At 44.0% G+C, this 21,481-nt stretch overlaps 2 protein-coding genes across 4 annotated transcripts in view; one reads left to right on the top strand and one right to left on the bottom strand.

Moving 5' to 3' along the window:
• FAM131B (family with sequence similarity 131 member B) overlaps window positions 1-10,982 on the top strand; it is a 29,517-nt gene extending 18,535 nt beyond the window's left edge. The window contains exons 3-7 of the mRNA XM_086882622.1: window positions 1,165-1,200; window positions 3,707-3,800; window positions 4,414-4,611; window positions 4,928-5,071; window positions 5,486-10,982. Coding sequence (XP_086738748.1) covers window positions 1,165-1,200; window positions 3,707-3,800; window positions 4,414-4,611; window positions 4,928-5,071; window positions 5,486-6,033 — 1,020 coding nt within the window. The 3' untranslated portion in view covers window positions 6,034-10,982. The remainder of the gene's footprint in view (window positions 1-1,164; window positions 1,201-3,706; window positions 3,801-4,413; window positions 4,612-4,927; window positions 5,072-5,485) is intronic.
• Window positions 10,983-20,015: 9,033 nt separating this feature from the next.
• Window positions 20,016-21,481, bottom strand: part of CLCN1 (chloride voltage-gated channel 1) — a 38,671-nt gene continuing 37,205 nt past the window's right edge. For 2 of the 3 annotated variants that reach the window (XM_086882615.1, XM_023939592.2), the window contains exon 23: window positions 20,537-21,062. In XM_086882615.1, coding sequence (XP_086738741.1) covers window positions 20,673-21,062 — 390 coding nt within the window. In that variant the 3' untranslated portion in view covers window positions 20,537-20,672. Of the gene's footprint in view, window positions 21,063-21,481 lie in introns of all 3 variants that reach the window. The other variant, XM_086882616.1, reaches the window with a different exon arrangement.

The following is a 21,481-nucleotide window of genomic DNA, read 5'->3' as shown; positions in this document are numbered from 1 at the left end:
GAAAACAGCAGTGACAGTTCTGAGAAGCCTGTAGGTCTGCATTCCTTGAATAAGGGGTTCACATTGGAATGTCCAGCACCGTGTCTGTGCCAGCTTCTGCAGCACAGCCATGAAATCTTTTGAAGAAACACATTTGTCTGTGTTTTGAATTATAGAGGTGCATTTACTAGCAACTCACCGACAGCTGACTTACCATGCCGTATTTTAAGGACTGGTTCACTGAATTATTGCAGCTTCTGCATTCCTAGATACCTGAATTTTCAGCTTTGTAAGGTTCAGAGTATTCAGTAATGATTAATAGAAAGGTAAAATCTATTTTAAGTGCATAATATTTGAAGAATCATAAATAATGTGCGCAAATAAGCTTAACAAATAACATACAGTTTGCAAAACCTTAAAAAATGTTAATAGGGGTGTGTGTATATATATATATTTGTTTTGTTGGGATTTTTTTGTGTACCTTGCTGGCTTGGAAAGTAACTTCAAGACATTTAGAGTTTCATGGAGTCCTGGCAGAAATTGTTGGGCCCAATCCTATATGGAGAATTCAGTCAAATCAAAGCAGATCTAAAAGTCAATGAGCATAAACCACACCTCAGGGAACATTTTGATTTATATGAATGGATACCATAGGTGTAACATGAGTCATCTGAATTTTCCTGAGTGTCTCCATCCCCAAACCCAAGCTGCTGAAGTGTGAGTCCTCCCAGCTGAAGGGAACACGCTCTGGTACTGTGATGGCTGATGTGGGAAATGTTTCTGGTTTGCAAGGGGTGAGTGAGTCAGGGTGGACAAACCGGAACACTGCAGGAGAAAATAATTTCAGCAGAATTGAGCTGCTTGCTGTAGGACACTCAAAATACGAAGGTGGTGTAGCTCCTCCTTGTGTTAACCTCAAAGTGGTGCATCCCACACTTAGGAGGGGAGCCTTGTGAAAAGGTGCTTTTCTCTTTCCTACTCTGTCACCCTGCTCACTATTTCACCTTCAAACACACTTACAGGCACCATAATCACCAGCAGGGAATGAAGCCATCTTGAAAGGCGCAAGTTTTTTATAATACACCAGAAAGCAGTGCCTGTTGATTTTGGCAAATTGTTGGAGTTGCATGGTTGCTTGCAAGTTGTTTGTTACACTGACGTGGTGCCATTCTTTGCTTTCTTTAGCAAACACGGACGGATTTCTCCTGGGATGGTATCAATGTGAGTATGCACTGCATCACTTTTCAAATTTCTAGTCATAGGAGGACCAGGATTTGTCTGACATTGGATACAGTGGAGGCCAAAATGGGAGCATGACTGAAAGTCCTTAGTGCTGCTGAAATTCTGGGAGTTGTCAACGATTCAGAGGACGGTGATAGATTTTTGTTTGCTTCTGAGTCTTTTGCTGTCTGGCAGGTATTTCTATTTGTAGGTGGCTACTGAATTGCTTTCATCCTTTTGGGGACAAATGTGTGCCGTTTCATATGTTCTGTTTTTGAGATTTCTGGGCACTGCTACATAGGAAAAGTGTCTGTCCAGCATATTTTAAAAAATAGTAGTCCTTGATTAGAGCATCATTTGATCTTCTCCAGGAGTTTGGGAGAAATGTCTCTCTCATTTTCAGTTGCACACAGTTCTTTATGTCTCCTAGGGTGGATGGTAAGTACCAGTTAACTCCAGTTAAAAAGCAGATGAGAAACAAGCAAACATTTTAATTACACATGTTCCTTTCGCTCTTAATACCTGTGCCATGAGAAGAAAATATTTTTTTTTCTTTTTCATTAATGCAGAAACAGCATCCTGAAAAAGGAATAATGCATATTTGTTCTACTGGACTTTTTTATGGGGTACTTATAAAATATTTTCACATAAGTTAACTTCATAGTTTCATACACATGGAAGGCCAGGATTAGCAGCTCCATTTTGAGTAGTATAAAGTATTTTCAAATTCCAGATTCTTTCAAAAATACCTGCAGCTTTCTTCTTTACTGTGATTTGAAAACACTTGGAGGACTGAATATAATTTTTAACTATTTCTCACCGTGCTGATGCCTCTTTCATTATGGCACTTATGGCTTGGGATCTTTTGCCTAGGATTGCTTACAGTAACAAATTGTGCTGGAAAATAATGATGCATGCAGCAACTATCTAGAAGAAATTTGTCTTTTTTTTTTTTTCTCACTGCACTTATGTCTAGCTGAAAGCAAAGTACACAAGGTTGTGTTTCCTTAAAGAAAGTAGAAGACAGTTTCCTTACTTGCAGTTTCCCATTTTCCGACCCATACAGAATCCATGGAGCTCTTCCATGAGTCAGCTCTTACCCAGTGTAATTCCATAGATCTTCTTCGGTACCGAAGCTGGATCGTGAATTTCCTTCCCTTCCCATTCATTCCTGCCTTCATGTCACAGCTCCTCAACCTTGCAGTAGTAGGAGCCCTCTGCAATTTACTTTCTTTTTTTGGTGGGTTCCATGAGGCAGCTCACAGCTCAGCCCCCAGGCTGTCTTGGAACAAGTGGGTGGAGAGTTGGAACTGAGCAGGAGCACCCAGGCAGGAATGACCAGTGGGGGCATAGATGGACTTTCTCCAACAAGCTTCTTCACCAAAGGAAATGCATCATGGAACAAGGGCTGGGCTCTCACTTTTTACTGTTCTTCCTCTGCTTTCTGATTGCTTCAGCTCACATTACACACGGCATGTTCCTGGCTCCACAGTTACAGGATGCCTTAGTTGCTGCATTTACACTCAATTTCCAGAAAAACTCACTTCTCATATTTTGGCAATTGACTGGAATTATACACAGTACAAGATCTTTACAATGCCTTCCTTTGCCTCCAATTATTTCACTGCCCAGTTATTGCTCCACTCACTTTTTGTGAGATCTGCGCCTATGACCAAGTGCTTGTTTTGTGTCAGGATTTAAAATTTCCAGTGTGACAGTCACTACTTTTGAATATCCTTGTGTTTGAAACATTCTGGCCTTGATTTTCAGAGAGGTTGAAATGAAGAGCAGAAGCAATGTTTATTTAGCCCTTGTGAAAGTTAAGCTTCATATGCAATGCCTGGCATCTCTGAAGAAGCCTGATGAATTCATCTTGAGAGATTATTTTTGTGATGATGTTTGTGACGGCTGCCTGTCCCAATAGTGCCCTGTCCTTGTTGTTCAGGGACTGAGGATAAACATAGAAAAGACAGTCAAGAAAATTAAGCAGAGCTGTAGACTGAATTTCTTTAGAGATGTAGGTGCTTGAAACAGGACCCATCACTGATATAGCCATGATTATTTAATTAAGACCATATAAGAAGAAATAAAACCCCCAAAGTGACATTAAAAAATCGGTAGTATGATGCATATATGATACATTAGTGTGGCTTGCCTATTGCACTGACACCTCCCCACTGCAAGATCCCTGAATTGTCCCATCAGTCATGTCTTGCATCTCTAACAGAGTTGGGAATGGTGCAGCATGTCTGTAGAGGACTGGCAGCTGCCAATGGGAGGCTTCTTACAGCCTTCTTCTGCCTCTCCCTCTGGCCTTGCCTCAGGTCAGTCCCAGTGCTGTGCAATATCCAGTCCTGGTTAAATAGCCTCTAATTTTCCTTTCCTTCTTTTGTTCTTACTGCTTGCTTCTGCTCCTCATCTTCCAACTACCTACTGTTTTCTCACTTCAGTTCACTTCCTTTTCTCCTTCCTGTATATCATTTCTTCATATTCTCTCTCTTTTCAGCTCTCCATGGAAGATACGACCTCCATCCTCCCCAAGCTGAAACGCAACTCCAATGCTTATGGGATTGGGGCTTTGGCTAAATCATCTTTCTCTGGTGAGGTCCTCAAAATTTGACTTTAGCCTTGGCAGCTTCTCTCCACAGGCCTTTGTGCCTCTTCCCATATTTCTCTGTCACTCTCACAACTGCTCCTTTCTGGCTTTCACCTTTTCATGGCCTTAGAGGAGTCTGCATCACCGTGGTTCTAAATACAGAAGTCTCACAGCGGTTGCCCTTTTAAAGAACAGATTTGTCTTACTCCTGTTGGCTTCTCACCGTGCACCCCTGCTCAGACATCTTCAATTGCTTCCCCTCAGTCTTGGGTTTAACCCCATTTTCTGTTTCTTAGTTTGTTCACTTCCAGGCTTCATCCTTCATGCCCAACTCTATCCTAAATGGATTCTAGGCAAGGAAGGAAATGGTCTTTCATATTTGAGGTTCCCCTTTTTCCCCCTTCTGAGAGTTTGTCCAAGGAAAGATGGAGAAACTCTCCTGAAGAGTGATGCAGTGAGAGGTGGGAGATACCCAGTCCTAGTGGGAGATACCCAGTCCTGCATCCTGTCAGGAAAGGAGGGGAGAAGCTCCACTCCTAAGAGCGGTAAAAAGCACGGCCGAAAACGCTGGAGCTGTGTAATAGCCCTTCCTTGTTTTCCAATGTCTGGTCCCTTAGGGATATCTCGCAGCATGAAGGACCACGTCACGAAGCCGACGGCGATGGGCCAGGGCCGCGTGGCTCACATGATCGAGTGGCAGGGCTGGGGCAAAGCCCACAGCCAGCAGCAGCAGCACACGCACGAGAGCGCGCGCAAGGACGCCGACGCCTACTCGGACCTCAGCGACGGCGAGAAGGAGGCCCGGTTCCTCGCAGGTAGCGATGCCTTTTCTTCTGGCACGGGGGTTGGATTGGGTGGGGTGCCCCAGAGCGGAACCCCCGAGAGACCAAAACGGAGAAAAACACTTGGGAGAGGCTGCGGGTGGTTCGGGTGGCTGAAGTAGAGAGAGACTTTGATGGCTGGGATATTGCCAGTGGCATGCAGGGAGGAGAGGGTGAGGGCCAGCTGTGGGTGGTGGGTGTTGCTGAGATAGGACCAGAGTGAGACAGTGTGACCAAAAGATGGGGTAAAGGATGATGGCGAGAAGTGGAGATGCACCTTTGCTTCCCTTCCCTGTCTCCTTTGGCACAGGAGTGATGGAGCAATTTGCTATTTCTGAAGCGACTCTCATGGCCTGGTCCTCCATGGATGGTGAGGATGTGAGTGTAAACTCAAACCAGGACAACCCAGCAGGCAACTACTCTGAGAATTATCAGGAGCTGATGGAGAGCCAAGGTGAGCTCCAGTGCTTCATGCTAATGTAAGACACCCCCTTCCAGCTCTGGTTGTCATGTTACTCTCTTTTGCTCTACCCTGTTTTATTCTGTAGCCCCAGTCAGATCTGCTAGAGTCATCCTTGTTCATGGAGCTGTCCAGGGAATCTAATCTTAACAGGGAGTTTCCAAAAGCCCAGTTCCTTTTGCCTTTTTAGAGCACAGCTGTGGAAAGCACCCAGCTCTTACTGACAGCTGTGGGTGTAATCAAGGCCACCTGCCGACTGCCCAGAACTGTTTTCTCTTTGCCCTCCTTCCTCTGAAGGGTTCATCCGCCCTGTGCAGTGCAGTGCACGGGCACACAGGCTACCTGGATGAGCCAGCTTGGCCTAGGGAGAGTGTCTAACTGTGTGTTGTTTGCCTCCTTTGCTTGCAGAGCATATGGCCCAGACGCAGTATGACAGCTGGCCTCATTCCTACGTCTCGCAGGGCATGTATTGCTTAGGTTCATCCGACGCCTGGGAGGCCAGCGACCAGTCCCTCATCGCCTCCCCAGCGACTGGCTCCTACCTAGGCCAGAATTTTGACGAGTCCCAGACAAACCTTCAGGAAAGCATTTTGCTTCAGAGCAGCTTTCTCCAGCAGCAGCAGCAGCTGCAGCAACAGCGGCAGGAGCAGAACTTCATCCAGAGCACGGGGCTGGTCCACGTGTGGCCCCTGCAGACTGCTCAGAGTGGGGGTGGAGCTGAGTCCAGCACGTACATGGAGGACCACATTGAGGATGAAGGGAACCCACGGCTGGAGAAGGCTCCTCTCCTAAACAAGAAGCCCTCTCCAGAGGAGGATGATGCAGTGTGCCGGGACCTGGAATCTTTGTCTCCTCGAGAGGAGATGGAACATGCTGCACTGAGCCGCAAAGTCTCAGATGTCACCTCCTCTGGGGTGCAGTCCTTTGATGAGGAAGAGGGAGAAACAAACAACTGATGCTTTCTGTGAAGTTCTCATCATTGCTGAAAAAAAGAGAGGGATGGCAAGGAATGCAATTACAGGGATTCTTCTCTCCAGCTCCCCATATTTCCAAGCAGACATACCTTCCATTCCTGACATTTAATTATTTTTTTAAACAAGGAAAGTCTCAAAGTGATTGACACATAAAAACCTTTTCTTCCCCTCCCCCATGGACACGTATTTTGGATTTTCATTGCTCTGGGCAACATGTGATGTGCTTGGAGAGATCTGGATTGGTAAATAATTTCTAAATCTTTTTAATACAAAGTCTTGGCTGTGGATACAAACTCTTCTGGTACTGGGGATGTAGCTGATGAGACAGGCTTGGTGCAGGGAGCAGCTTTGTGGCTAGAATTCATCTTAGCAGAATGGATGTTGCTCTGTGGACATGGCCCCCTTTGATAGAATATATAAATATAAACTGGTTGAAAGTGAAGATGTGGCTTTGCAGATCTAGATTGCGCTAGTGTTGCCGTTGTGGCTGATGCAGAGGATCAGGCCGTGTTCCATACAGACACCATGGAGATGAAAGATGTGCTGTGTAACCAGATCCTCAGTAGCACCTTGATACAAAGCTGTAGGTTTGATGGATACGAACTGCGCTCCCTGAGCCCGGTCTGTGCTGCCAGTGTGCTCTGTGGGCATGGCTCTGCTGTGGCGTGGAAGAATGGATGCAGATACGAATCTAACCCTGCTCTCAGATATTCATGCTTTGGTCTCTTTCATTTGTTTCTCTCTTTGACATTTCTGCCTTCCCAGGAGCTGGCAAGAGTGGTGTGTCCTTTTGGCAGTGGGCACTGGAAGCCAGTGGAAAGAACATTTTCAGCTACGGAGACAGTCATAAAAAGCTGACTCTTGCAGTGGGCTTGAGGACATGTCTATCTTGGTGCTGCTGCTGTGTCCTTGTGTCTTTTCCTTGCCAGCAGAATGGGGAGACCCAGAGAGTAGGCAGCAGGTCCAGGAACAGCGTGTACAGCTATGAGATCACAGATACCTAGTTTACATTAGAGTTTTCAGTTTTTGCGCTTTTTTTTTACCTTTTTATATGCTGGATAAGTGTTCATAACAAAGCAGTCAGTAATGGGAAAAGCCTGTACTCCAGTCATGACTTAACAGAAATACTGCACCTTTCCCATTTCTGCCACTCCTGCAGTGCCAAATATAGCTGGAGGAAAAGGGGTGAGAGGAAGCTTTTTCTGCCTATTTGTCTTCTTTTTCTTCCTGCCTATGTTTTCTTCTTTTGTTTTCCTACCCCCAAGCAGTGTAAATAATGCTCAGCACTTGGTCTGTTTGTTTTTCCCTCCCATCTCTTTTTTAGGTGTGGAGAAAGCTGATTTCAGGAGTTTTCCCTATTTGTACGGGTTATATATTTTTTGTTTAAAAAGACATGATTCTCTGATTAGGGGGAATCTGGTCTTTTGCAATTCCTCGACATTTTTTTACAGACCTCCTTTTGGGAGGGAGAGGTTTTGAAAGGAAATTGTTTCCTTTCAGCTCTCACCCGAAAATAAACAGAGACAAAAGCAAAAATTGTATAAGATTATTGATTTTGCTGGAGGACTGAACAGAACCAGCAGAGATTACCCAAGTGCTGGGTTTTAATTGCAAGACCTCTTGCAAGGAGGCATCAGCAGAGCATGGGTGTAGACCAGATGCTGGATCTGATGAGCTAGAGAAAGGAATTTGCCTGGACACTGCCATACGGTTCCAGGAGCAACTCTTTCTCACTTACTCTGACTCATATTTGCTCTGTTTAATTCATGATACGTTTGTCTCTTCTTTGCCTCCTCTTCAGGCTTGGTGTGTTTTTTTGGATGACAGGAGAGTGATACATGCTTCTTTCCTGCTTCAGGTTTAGCTCCTGCATATTTTCAGGGAAGAATGTCTAAGGCAAATAAAATGTGACTGAAGGAGTATCATCAAGTCTCAGAGTTTAGACAGCTCCTGGCAAGCAAAGCAAATGATGTCCAGGAATTGTGAAAAGTAGGAATGGGACTCTCAGGAAGAACTTTACCCCACTCAGCTTTTTCCCACTGACTCGGGCAGCTGCAAAAAGAGGAACTCCTTTTTCAATACCCAGGTCTTTCCAGCCAAGTCCACTTCAAGCAGATCTGTCTTCCCTCTCCATTGCACCTCTAAATGAAAGACCTCTGGGATGTTTAAGTAAGACTGGTAATTTGGTGTAGGTAAGAGAGAAAAGTTTTTATGACCCATCTTTTTTTACGTATTTGCTTGGTCTTGCTTCCATCTTTCTAAGGAGGTCGCTCTTCTCCTGAAGGATGACCTTTCAATATCTCTTCAAAGATGTTTACACATACAGGTACTAACCTCCCCTGGGCAGCAAGGCTTGATAGAAATGGTCTGCTATAGTTCTTGCAGGGCCAGTGGTAGCTCATTATCTTGATCTGGCTTGGGTCCAGCTGTGGAGCAGGGCCTGGGAAATCACACTAGGCAGAAGAGGGAGCTGGCAAGTGCCAAGAGCACCTCAGCAGATGAGTAAATGAGTAAGTTTAATGCTATTTCTATTTCTTTTTTAAAAGGTCTTCAGGGAAACAAAAATGGTTGGGTGTGTACCTTTGTGGGAGATTTGGATGGCTTGTTCCTTTCTCCAAACCATTTTGTTCCCATGTGCCTCTCCAGGACCAATCTGGATGTTTACAGTAACTTTCAGAGTAGCTTCTAAAGATCCCTCTGTGTTGTTTACAGGACTGGGACAAGTGGGTCATCTTGTCCAGGGCTGCTTTTTTCTTTTTTTTTTTTTTTTAATATGGACATGTGGTACATTTACAAAGATGTCTGATTGATGTCTAAAAGATACACCTTATCTCCATGGAAGGCACTGAGAGGAAGTTATCTGCATAGGGAAAAGTGTGAAAAAAATTTACCTTAAAGAAAATTCTGTGGAGTCCAATAGGAAGAAAAAATCTGTAGATTCTTCTAGCCTCTGTGGAATTGAGGTAGAGAATTATACCCTGCTGTATAGTTCCATAACCTGCTGTCTAGAAACCTGTAGATAGCCTCATTCTCCATGAATGCAGACTGGTTTCAACACCACTCTTTGTAAAAACTTTCCAGCTTACTAAATTCTGTATTTTTTTTTTTTCATAAATGTCTTAACATTCTGTGAATAATAAACTTTCAGCCTTTTCTTGAAAGAAAGAAAAAGGCTGTTTTCCATACCTCTCCACAATCCAAAAGAGCTAATTGCTAGGAGTTTGACTAGAGAGAGCAGATCTTCCTGTCCACACTTGCCACCCAAGTGAGAAGCCTGAGCTAGACTGGAAAGGCAGTTTGAATCTCTTTGAAAGTGAAAAATTGTTTGTATAATAATCTGACCTTTTCTTATGTAACAGGCCCACTGCCTGTGTGTATCCAATATCAGAGAGAGAGAGACCTGGAACCTACTGTACATTTCCCAGAAAAGCTGTTATTATATAGATACACCTATTCAAGCATATGGGAGGCACAGGTGCTCTGTGAGCGAAATTTGGCCTGCAGTCCCTTTATCCTGGTGAGGAGGGATGAGTTGGAGAGAGTCCAGCCACATAGTCAGAGCCCAAATTGTGTTTGTAAGGCTGTAAATAAGAGGGGAAGGTAAGCTCAGTATCCCTGATCTGCAGTTACTAAGAAACTGAGCTCTGCTGTTTGTTTCCACAAACCCATTATAAGGCAAAGCTGCACTACAGAAAATTTTTGGATATTATTGAAGTAGTGGAGGTAGAAGATTCCCATCTTTCCACCAAGCCTTTGTCTTCAGTAGGAACTTGTTGAAATTACTATGCTAAACATGAAAGAAGGCTTAAACAGAAGTGACCCTAATTTAAAATCTTCTCCTGCAAGAAAATTCTCTCTTGTTCTTTCTCCTATGATTGCTCACATCTGATTAGTTATACTATTTCATAAGTTTTTCTTTTATATAAATCTGAAGCTTTCTTTACAAGCCATTCTGTTCTTCAATTCCATTAGCTCAGGCTCTGGGACAGACAAGTTAATCTGCTTCTTTCAGTTTCTGTGCCTCTAAATCATCATCTTCTTTTGGAAAGCTGCTGACAAGTCATCCACTTGCTTTCCCCCTTAAAAAACATTCACATCACCTTTCAGGACAGGCTTGCTGCAGGGAACAGAGTTTAAGATCAGCTTCTAAGCTGATCCAGTGGTGAGCTGCTTTGAAGGAGGAGGAACTCTGCTCTGGCCATGCTCACCTCCCACAACCCTTGGGCAGGTGCTGATGCACAGCTGGCCCACACCAAGCTGGGGACTTTTACCCTGGTTTAAAAGTGAAGATGGAAGAGCTGTGAGCAGAGGGAGAGAGGGTTCTGTTCTCAGCAGCTGGCCTTCCTTTACTTCAGGTTAAAGAAACTGGGAAAGTGCACTTTGAAATGGCATCTCGTGATGAGTGTAAGCTGCTCAAAGGAGCTGTCCTGCCTCCTCTCTTCCACCACCACCAGCTCTGTACTTCTACTGCCTAAAAAGCACCAGCACTAACACTCATTTGGTTGCTCAGGAACTGCCCCCATTGAAAACTAACCCAGTCCCCTACCCAAATAAAGGTTCCAGTGGGATGAGCTCTTCATATTGCTTCCCTTGGTGAGGCAGGGATCACTGAGGGCTGGTGATACGTGTAGATGGTCATGTGGAAGACTGGTTGCAGATGCAACTTAAATTGGCTTAAGCTGATTGTGATATGTCAAAAGAATAAGCCCCACGGGGGTACGAGGAAAAACATTATTCCCCATTTTCTTCCTTAGTGTTTTCCTTGGAATTTTTAGTATGTTCTTGTTCGATTTGGTCTTTGTTATTTATGCTCTGTTGTTCCCCTCACTGTTCTCTCCCTCAGGCCCCTTTGAGGTAAAACCTGGAAATTGGGCAGGAGGACATGAGTAACTTGATATATGCATGAAATCAATAAAACTAACATGCACAAATCGTGTATGCACTCAGTGATTACACTCCGTGGCAGCTAAAGACACTGATAAGTCTTACCCTGTAATTGCAAGAGGGAAGACTTGTTTAAGAGTGAAGCATAGCTGTTGGAAAGGGTATTTATCCCCATGTCCAGTCCTAGTGTGAGATCTGGAAGAGTACTTCACTCCTAGGCAGAGCCTGCGTGTGCTGTACTGTGTACAGCAGCAATGAAAAATGTTATTTGTAGCCTCAGAGAAGAGAGATGGAGAAGGAAAGTCATCTCTTTGTTTGACACAGGAAGGAGGTACCGTGGTGAGGCAAGGTGGTGTGCAACAGTACAGGCTTGTGCACCACTGTGGGTGGCAGAGGGGGAAACACATGGAGAGAAAAGCTTGGAAAAAGGTCAAGAAAAGCTTGATGTCTTTTGTTTACACTACACAGGTAAGAAGCTTCATGGCAGACTCCTGGCAGGGTGGACTGAGGTATAGAATTGCTATACAAGCTGTGGGTCCAGGATTGTTGCAGCTTATGGTACTCCTTAGTCCAAGCCACGCTTTTTTAAGACGGTGATAGGAAAGAGACCTCCCTGAATTTGGTTACCTGCTAGCTTCTTTTTCATTTTCTTCAAAAAACAGCTCACAGTGCCCTTGGTTCTTCAGGGAAATCGTATGAGAAATACACCAAATAAGAACTTACTCCTTGCCCAAATGAAGTTAGTGTGAGTTCTGATCTCACTGGGAACCCGAAATACCTAAATTCAGCTTAGTTTGCCTTAACTTTTATATTGATAATTGCCTAGAAGGAGAAGCAAACTCAGATAACCTGCCTCTAAATGCTACAAAAAGCAGAGCAACATTGGCAAAGTCTAAGCTCTTCTTTCTAATTTCTCCCAGGTGGATTTTCCAGTGTTCCTTGTTCAGACAACTTTGGCATATCTTTTTAACTAACTGTTAGACTTTTTCTGAAAGAAAAAAAAAAAAAAGAAAGAAAAGAAAGGAAAGAAAAGAAAGAAAATTAATTCCAATACAGAGATTATCAGCAGCTTACAACTAGAAACATGTAAATAGGTAATGCTTTCATCTTTGATTTTCCTCCCCTGTAGCAATCTGACAGGGAAAGATTTCTATGCCATGGCTCAGGGAAAGGAAAAATAAACAGGGAAAATGTGAGTAAAATGGTGCCTATTAGAACTAAATGTATGTGTAGGACAGCCTACAGTCATTAAAGCACAGTCTCAAATATGATTGCAAGCTGTAAAGTCAATGTCAGGTGCCTCTTTTGTACCATAGGCTTTTCCCAGGCTAAGTAGTAGTGAACCTGTGCAGAAGAGCTGGACTTCTGTGCCAGATCAGTGTCTCTCTCTGTCTCAGATTATGTCATGGAGCCTGGGGACACTGTGCTCCCTCAGCAGCACAGCCAGCTCCATGGATTGGCTGGGCTAAGGTATGAGGGTTGTTAGGTTAACAAATGGACATGGAAGATCTGCACTTGGAACTTCAGGGTCTATTTACATCCTTGCACTGACATTTTTCCCCAGCACAGGCAGATCAAAGTGTTATTTTTTTCCTTGGAAATTAAGAGAAGCTCTATGATTGTCAGTGTTGGTCTGCACAAAAGAAAAGAAGTATGTGATGTATTTTTCCAGTGCAGATACACATTGTTGGAACAGGAAAAATTTAGTCAGGCTGTGATTTTGAGAAGGAGCATGTTTACTAAAACTGTAAAGACTTGTTCAAGAACGTTCTCAGTGCAGATACCACAGAATCACACTGTGAATGACTGGAAGGGACCTTAAAGATCATTAAGTCCAACCCCTCTGCCATGGGCAGGACTTACCTACTGATTGATGTGTAGTAGCTGCTGTCTTCTGGGAAGAGAGGTTGGAGTGTTCTGTGGAAAGAATGCTCCTGCTAGGATCTTCCTCATCTCCTAAAGCTGGGGACATTTTAAATGCCCTCTTAAACCTAGTCTTGTTTTTGCTTTCCCATAAGGGATCAAATGTCCATGCTTGCAAGGCAGAAACATCTAAAAAGGCTTTTCTCCATTATGGAAACAAGATTGTGCATCAAGATTTGCTTCTGATAAGATAAAGGCATGCAGTCCAGATTCATTGGCCTTTTGGATTCATTTTCATTGGGCATGGAAATCCAGTCATGATTGGACTGGAGGCCACAAGGTTAAGAACCTTCTTCCAGAGCTCTGCCATGTTCCCATGAGGCAAGTGTAGGCACACTTCCCTTCTTTTCAGATAACTGCATGCTTGAGCAACGTAGCAAGACAAAAGCTCTTTTGCAGATATATATTCTTGTTTGGCTTTAACTTTTCTGATTTGTGGATGTTGTGCATGATTGGAGGTCTCTGGGAATCCGTACACCATAAAATTTGAACTGAAAAGTAATTTTACAGGGAGCAAGATTTCTCTTGGTTCAGCTCTTTTCAGACGTGGGTGGGTACAGGCAGAAGATTTGGGAGGTACAAGGGTGGTGGATGGGAGTCTCAGGGGTGGCATGCGGGGTGGATTCCTGAAGCATGTATAAAAATAACTGAAGGCTTGAGTCTTCACATGTTGTATTCTCAGTATCTGAAACTACTTTAGCATAAGCGTGTGGGACCATGGAGGTTGCTGCAAAGCACTTTTCAAGGGCTTCCCCGAGCCTGCACGTGTTTTCTGTAGCGGGGAGGCTGCATGGTGGTTGTATATATCCTTTTAAGCTAGTGTTCGCAGAGGTGCATCAATGTCTGGGGAGAAAGTACTGAATGGAAGTAAAACAAAAAGGGAAAGGGACCCACTACTGAAAGCTTTCGTCCTTACACTGTCCCACACTAGCCCTTAAAAACTAAAACGAGTCTGATTTGCCTTTGGTCTTCCAGCTCCAAAACATGTTTGCCTGAAAACTTTTGTTGGATATACTTCGCATGTTTTGATAATGTGACTTACGAGATAAACACTTCTACAAAGCTATATATAAATACATCCATGTGCAACCACCTGCATACATGTGCACACATCACATATAGACTTAGAGAACTGTATGGCACTACACACCTCCATGCCTGTACGTGGCAGCAACCACAGTAAAGGAGGGGAGGTAGCTCAAAATAGCATGTACAGTCCTTTATGGAGTTGTTATTAAACGGAATGTGGTCTTGCCCTCCTGGCTGGTGGAAGTGTTTTATTTCTGTGGGACTGGCTCCAGGGGAGTTGCGTCTGAGGAAGGAGGATCCTAGGAAGAGGGGGTGGGTTTCAAGGAGATAGTCTGATGGAGCACATTGAAAAGGATCCATGGTGGCTTGGAGAAGGACCCCAGAGTAGGAAATACCTGATTTCTCATTAAGAAAGAACATCACGTGTTTGACTGTACAGGGCTAAAATCTGATGTATGTCCGTGACTACCTGGCCATGAATCCTAGGCCAAATTTGAGGACAGAAAGCATCACATCAACAAAATCCTCTAATTTAGCACAGAGTGAGTTTTCCTGTTCTACTGAATAAGCATTTTCCAGGTGATACATACAAGTTTTGTCACAGTACTGGTGAGATGCAGACACATCTGACTCAGAGCTGGACAGAAATTTCACAACAGCCCATTAGGACAGGACACAGGAAGACTTCTGATGCTTAGGTTGTAATAGGCACTGACATTGGGTAGCATGACTCTGGGTTCACATTTCAGTTTTAAATGCTTCTCAGCCTGCTGTCCTCATGGCAGATTGGGGAATTGGTCATCCCAGAGGGAAAGAAAACATGTCTGCACTTCCAACATTGTTGTGTCATCTGCTTCTGATGCAGGACATTAGGCAGATCCAGTAGCTGTTTGTTTGCCGTACGAGACTTTTAAATTCTACCCATAAAAGGTATTATTTCCCTTCCAAGTCAAGATACTTGTGCTTTTCAAACTCTGGTTCTTCCAGGAGCTAAGCAGTGTCTCTTGCCCTGTTTAAAGCACAGAATATTTTACAACCAGGGCTACTGGACTGATCTCTGCTTTCTGTGTTCTAATTTAATTTGCTTCTTTCCCGTTTACCTGCTTTTGCTACCGAATAGGTTGCTATCCACCACTTCATATGTATGTCTAGGTAACCATGTTCATAGAATTAATTGTGACTTGCCTAAGACACAGTTAACTGCATTAGGTTTTTGTTCGTTGTTTTTTGAAGGTTTTTTTTAATTTTATTTTTGTCAGTCCTTGGTTGTCTGATTTATTTTTTTTTTTGTTTCGGCTTTTTTGGTGTGTGGGTTTGTTTTTTTGGTTTTTTTGTTTGGGTTTTTGGGGTTTATTTGGCTGGTTGGTTTTTTGTTTGGTTTTTTTGTTTGTTTTAATTTTTTTGTTGTTGATGTGTTTGTTTTTTTTTCCAAATAGCCTCTAAACTACTTTGTTTTTGAAATGAAGTGTGTCAAATTAAATCAGTTATTCCACATATGTTTAAGACTTGAGTCCCTAGGAAAACAAAATGTCTCTGATCCTGGAAGTCATACCTATGCACAGGAAAAATGTCTTTTTTTCTTAATTTCAAATTATGCTGCAAAGATGGTGTGCAGCTGCTGAATGCTTCACCTGAAAGAACTCTTTTGTCATCAAACAAAGTTAGGCTTACCCCTCAGTTAAGTTCATCTTCTCTGGATTTAGCTGCTTAGCCTCAGCATGACCCTCATTCTATGGTATCTGCCTGAGGCTCTCATCTCCACTTTCTGCTTATTTCTCTGTTTAGACTAGATGGCAAACCTGCCATATGTTTCTCTCATGTTGCTGTTTTACAATACTTCATATGTTACTTCTAAGTGATTAATGAAAGGTAACTAAAAAGGGCCTAAGAGCATTTTTGCTGCACACCTCACTGGATCTGCGCTTTGCCAACTGCAAGGGTGCTTTCTACACGGTTTCTCAGACAGATCCTATCCTCTGTGCCAGAGAAATTGTGAATTTGAGTTAAGCATAGGATTCTGTGACATGTTTGGTCACAATCCAGCCATCTCAGCTCTCATTTCTTTTCACAGCCTGTTTGCTTAAGTGTGCTATAGAAGTTTGAGGGGGGAGAGAAAAGCAGACTTATTTTTTTCGTTCATATGTTCATAAACCTTCCATTATTGTCTTCTGCATTTGTTTCTGTGTGGAAAAGAAAATTGAAAAGCTTCTAACTTGACTTTATGTGACTTTAATTCTGAATATATCTCAGTATGCCTTGTAGCTTTACCTTCTGTTCTTCAAACTGAGTGGCCATTCAGTAAATAGTCAGATACTAGTAGTACTTAGGTGGTTATTCCTCTAAAGCAGGCAATTCACCTTTTCATTTCTCTGCATTCTGTTTCCTTCATGAATTTGCTACTGGACTTTTCCTCAGCTGGACATTGTCCTCTGTATCAGGTGCAATTCTTCAGGTTGGCTAGATGTGTTTCTGTAACTGGTTTTACTACACAGCACAAGACGTTTACATTAGCAGCACACTAAAAAGGCTGGGATGGGAGCAAATGCTTGTTTGAAAGCCCAGTGCTTGAACTACTAATAGATTTGGGTGAGACTCTACCTGATTTGGCCATCACAGTGATCCCAGCAGTGTCCCTAGCAGTGTCTCGTTTGTCTTACGATGAGGCTGCACTGGGACTTGGTGACATCCAGCAAGCTGAGGGAAGGAGAGATGTGGCTCAAGGCACAGGAAGCTGATTTGGAGAGTTTTCTGCTACTGCACAGCCATAATTTGACAGAGGTTATGTTTGTGTGTGTGCCTGAGTGCATGTGCACAGGGTTGTCTGTCCAGTGGCAGGGGGGACACACAAGAACAGCCTGTGGCTCACTGTCAGGAGCAGTTAAGCTTGTCTCCCACAAACACAGCATTAAAAAGTTTTGCATAGTGTCTTAAGACCCTAACCCTAATGCTCAGGCACAGCTTTTATGTGTAAATTTTAATTATTGGTTTCTAGTGTTGATTAAATTTTTATGAGAGCTGTGCCCAGATATCTGCTTATGTGGCCATGAACAACTTAGTGCTTGCTGCGGCTGTATTTTTAATAGTGTGTTTTTAATTACACCCTTCCTGGGTTTGGACTAAATTGGCAAAGAGGGAATCTTCACTTGCTCAGCTGGTTATTGCTGGTCTTATACTCTTTGGCTACAAAGCAGACACTTCTATACAGTATTTGCAAAACTGGGCAGAAGGGGGATGTTATTTTTACAGATGCTGTCTGTCTCCCCGTTTCTGCCTGTACTAATTGCTTTTGTCCATAGACTTAGAAAACGAGATTTTTTTAGTCTCAAATAATTTTGCAACCAAAAATGTTTCTTTGTTGAGGCAAATCTTTCTTGATGTTCAGTAGTTCATCTCCATGTGTTTTCTCCTTTATTCAGCTTATTGCCAAATCTCTTAGCTTTGTCATACCTACCTCAAGTCCCCCTTGTCAACCTTAAGTCTTCCCTATTTTTTCAATTCTTTATATAGATGCATTTAAAAACAAGATTCTGCTTTCACCTTTAAGTGCCATGTGAAAGGAAGAGTTCATTTTTTTGCTAGATGTGAATTTCTGCATGGGAAGGCCTCACAGCTGATACAAATTCTGGGGATATTTTGGGTTGAGAAAAAATAATTTTTCCCACATCTCATTCAGCCTGTGCTATCTGGATAGGATGGGAGATGCAGGTTTTAGAGTGACAGATTAGTGTGACTTTGCTGGACAAAGGTTTCAAGTTTAAACTTTGAGGGGGTAGCCTGAGAGGGTACAACCTTAAAGTTGCCTTGACAAAGGTAGGTTTAGTATTATTTTCCTGCACATTTTAAACCTATTAATGTACTTGGTGTCAGCTCAGTGAAGATTTTATTGATAAGATGGAAGTGGAAACAACTTCAACCTTTGCAAACCATATTTGCAGAGTGTTTTTTGTCCCATCCTGGCTCCTTATGCTTTTCCACGTATGAATAAAGGCGAGAAAATGGTGCAGATGAATGCTGCTTCTGTTCCATGGCTGGAGACAATACCTGGAATGGATCTTGAGTAGTGTCTACAAAGTGCAGCAGTTAACACCCACCTTTCAGCTGCCCCCCAGAGAGCAATCCCACTGCTCACAGTAACCCAGGGACAGCTAAAGGAATGGAGAGGTGCCCCTGTGTACATGTGTGTTCTCTTGCAATCTCAAGTGATGAGCCCCAAGAAGCTTTCCAGGTTAGCCAGTGCTTCACTCCGAGCTCCCCAGGCCTCTCTCCATGTGCATCATTTTTGTTCCAGCTTCATCTCCCCCAGCTCACAATCTGTCTGTCATGACTCACACACTCGCTGGCTTTGATTTAGACTCCCATCTGCTTTCTCAGCCAGTCACATCCCAGTTCTTCTGTAACACACTGTAGGGGAAGTGTGGGACTGGAGCAGAGCATATATCTGTATTCAGGAGAGATGAGGGGAAGGTGTACTGACTCCAGCCTCAAAGTTTCTCCTTGTCTCATCTGTCTCAGTGGAAGCATGTGGTTAAGCTGTAAAATACAAGTCTGCACAGTAAGGCCGGGGATGACTTGGAGAAACTCATCCTTCTTTGAGTGTGCTTGGACCCTCAGACCAGATTTAACCTCACTGCTGTCACTCACTGAATATTTATGCTTTTGCAAAAGGAATGTCCTTTCTCCTCTGCTTATATAAGGAACTACCACAATTCCCTGAGGAAAAAAAAATAAAAGAAGCAGTTGTTTTGCCTTTTCCCTGCAGGCAGCAGAAGGTGACACAGAGGTAGTGGGGAGGCTGTGCTGATGCCTGGCAGACACAAACGTGCCCCTCCGGTGCAGGCAAGCAGCTGTTGTGGGCAAGAGACTTGCCCTCAGATCACCACTGTCTCCTCACAAGGACTGGATGGCTCCTGGAGGACAGACAATCATTAAGGCAGGGAAAGGCTGTCCCCACTTAGCTTATAAATGGTGATCTGGTGCCAAAACCAGAACAGACCTGGTGGGCTCTGAACTCCAGACAGCAAAAATAAATTTCTCTCTCTTTGAGAGACTAGCAGGGCAGATTTCCTCCTACTGTAAGCTTGTCACAGACTCTCCCACCTATAAGCATTATCAGAGAGGAATTGGTGCAAGGTCAATACTTGGAATTAAAGCCAGGAGGGAATTTTCCCTTGGTGACTGGGTTAGAGGTAATGATTTTTTTGACTTGCTCCTGAGACAGCTTATGGAAAATCACATGTTAAAGTAGGAGTGGTGACTCTTAAGTTAGATAATGTTTTCAGGAAGGGATAATGCTATCAGGAAGGGGAATGAGAATACCCTCAAGAACGTATTTTCAGAGCCTAGATTTCTTCTCTGTTTCTGATCAGTGGAAACACATCTAATAGGCTGCTTGGGACTGCATCTAAGCGCTATGAGACACCAAAAATACGGTAGAAAGAGATGTAGACTGTTAGAAGAAGCTGCAGAATACACAGAATTTGGTTTTGCCTGTTTACTGAGAAAACCTCACAAGAGCGGTGAAGCAGCATCTTATCTTTGGATGCCAAGGTTTTGCATGCATGACACGAACTGACAAGACATCTTTTTGCAAGATGCAGATCTGCTCCAGATTTAGAACTGGAATAGAGGGATGCTGCAGACAAGGGTTGAGGTCTTTGCTGTTAGCCACAACAGAGACAAGCTGGCAAAAGTGAGAGCTGGAATTCTCGGATCTGAGGTATGCAGAAATATGTGGAAAGTAGGCAGGGTAGAATTACCAAGAACGAGAGCAGGAGTTTTCAGAAAGAAACCTGTTTTCAAAGTGTAGAAAATGTGTCTTCCCTCTGCTGTATTTCTTGGCAGCCTGCTAACACTCCGTAATTATTTTTTTTTTCTTGAGTTCTTACATTTTAAGACTATAACTGTGGAAAATTGTGAACAGTGATTCAGAGAGACAAACACAGCTATTTGAAATACAGGTACATATATGCTGTTTTACTCTTCTTCCCCCAGCACTGAGGATGCCCTCAACTAAGATTTTCCCATTCTGTTTTAAAATTCCAGAGATGATGGGAAAACAAAGAAGCTTTTCTCCCTTCCAGTGTTTTCTAAAGCCTTGGCTGAATTCAAGACATGAGACATATACCAAATATTTTCCTCCTATCTGTTTTTAGGGCATGGCTCAGCTATAGGATAGAGGAGAAGCTCCTAACTGCATCCCCATCCAGGAAAATCCCAGAGTAAAAATTGAGAAAGAATAAAAACGTTCTGTGTGGGAATGTTTGGGGGAGGGGTGCAAGATAAGAGCCAGTGAAAAGGAGCTGCAGCAACACGGACAGGGTGGCAGTCAGAAGCAGCAGTGTGCTTCTAGGCTGGAGGTTTGGCTGCGTTGCTCTGCTGCGTGCAGGCCTGGCGCCACTGGAAGGATGGCACCGGTGGCGAGTGAGAACTGATCCTCCTGCACTTTCCACATGGCAGATTGACCCCGAGCATCCCGACTGTGTCCAGCAGTATCCAGGTCCTGTTCACAGTGTGCTCTGCCGTGGCAGGAGCCTGGGCATTGTAAGCCTGCACTCAGGCACCTCGCGGTCCACATCCGACACCTGCACGCGCCCGAATAGTCCAGCAGCCTAACAGTCTGCACAGAGGGAAAGCGTCAGGAGAGAGGGTCAGCCTGATGTCCCTCCTCCCAGCTGCATCACCCCTCTGTGGGGATTGCAAGGAACATCCAAAAGCTTCTCTTTGAGGAGCAAACGCAAGAAGACTGGCTCACTGAAGAGTGTGATGGAGTGCTTCCCTCACACCAGCTATATGGCAACATCCTCATCCTCATCTTCATCCAGGTCAGTGGTGCGTAGGTTTATGTCCTCGAGGATGTCTGAGATGTTTTCAGCAACTGGCCCTGTCAGCTCCATCTCTTCCAGCTCAGTATCCGTGGCATAAGCGGAGCTGGGGACTTCCCCCTCTTCCTGTGAGTGTGAGGGCTGGGGGGAATGCGAGCAGGGAGGCAGAGGGCTCTCAGTGCCCAGGTTTGCTGCTTGCTGTGCTGCCACCGTGCCGTTGTCTTCCCGGCTCCACGCCTGAGCGCCCTGCCCGACCTTAGTGTTGGTGGAAGTCCGGTTGATGTCACGGAAACTGGCAAGGGGTGGTCGGAGACGAACCCCGGAGCGGGTTGAACCCTCTATTGCCTTCTGGAGCTGAAATAAAAGAGAAAAATTTCAGGATGAAAACATGAAAGGGAGGCTGGCCCAGCTCTACCCAGCAGAAGTTCATCTACTCCCCAGGTAAGGGGATCACAAATAGAGTCACAGCTCTACCTCTGGGGCCTGTGGAAATCTTTTACACTGGTGGTGTAGTGAAAAATTCCATGGTAAACAAATTCCACACCTCTTTCAGGAACAGTAATAGCCACTCAGTTAAGAGTGGCTATTAAGCCTCAGTGAAAAGCCCTACACTTATTAAAAAGATGAACCTTCTAACATCCCTGGAAAGAGCACCTGCTGCCTCCACCGAAATGCAGTCATCCATTCCCTTACACGGATTCCAAAGAGCTGACTCGGAATTCAACACTGGGTTGAAAATGTAGCACTTCCAGTTACATATATTCCCAGCTGGA

The sequence above is a fragment of the Cyanistes caeruleus genome, chromosome 3, assembly GCF_971803275.1.
Source record: "Cyanistes caeruleus chromosome 3, bCyaCae1.hap1.1, whole genome shotgun sequence".
Lineage (NCBI taxonomy): Eukaryota > Metazoa > Chordata > Aves > Passeriformes > Paridae > Cyanistes > Cyanistes caeruleus.
The sequence above is the reverse complement of the archived record's forward strand: the minus strand, read 5'-3'. Positions and strand labels throughout refer to the sequence as shown.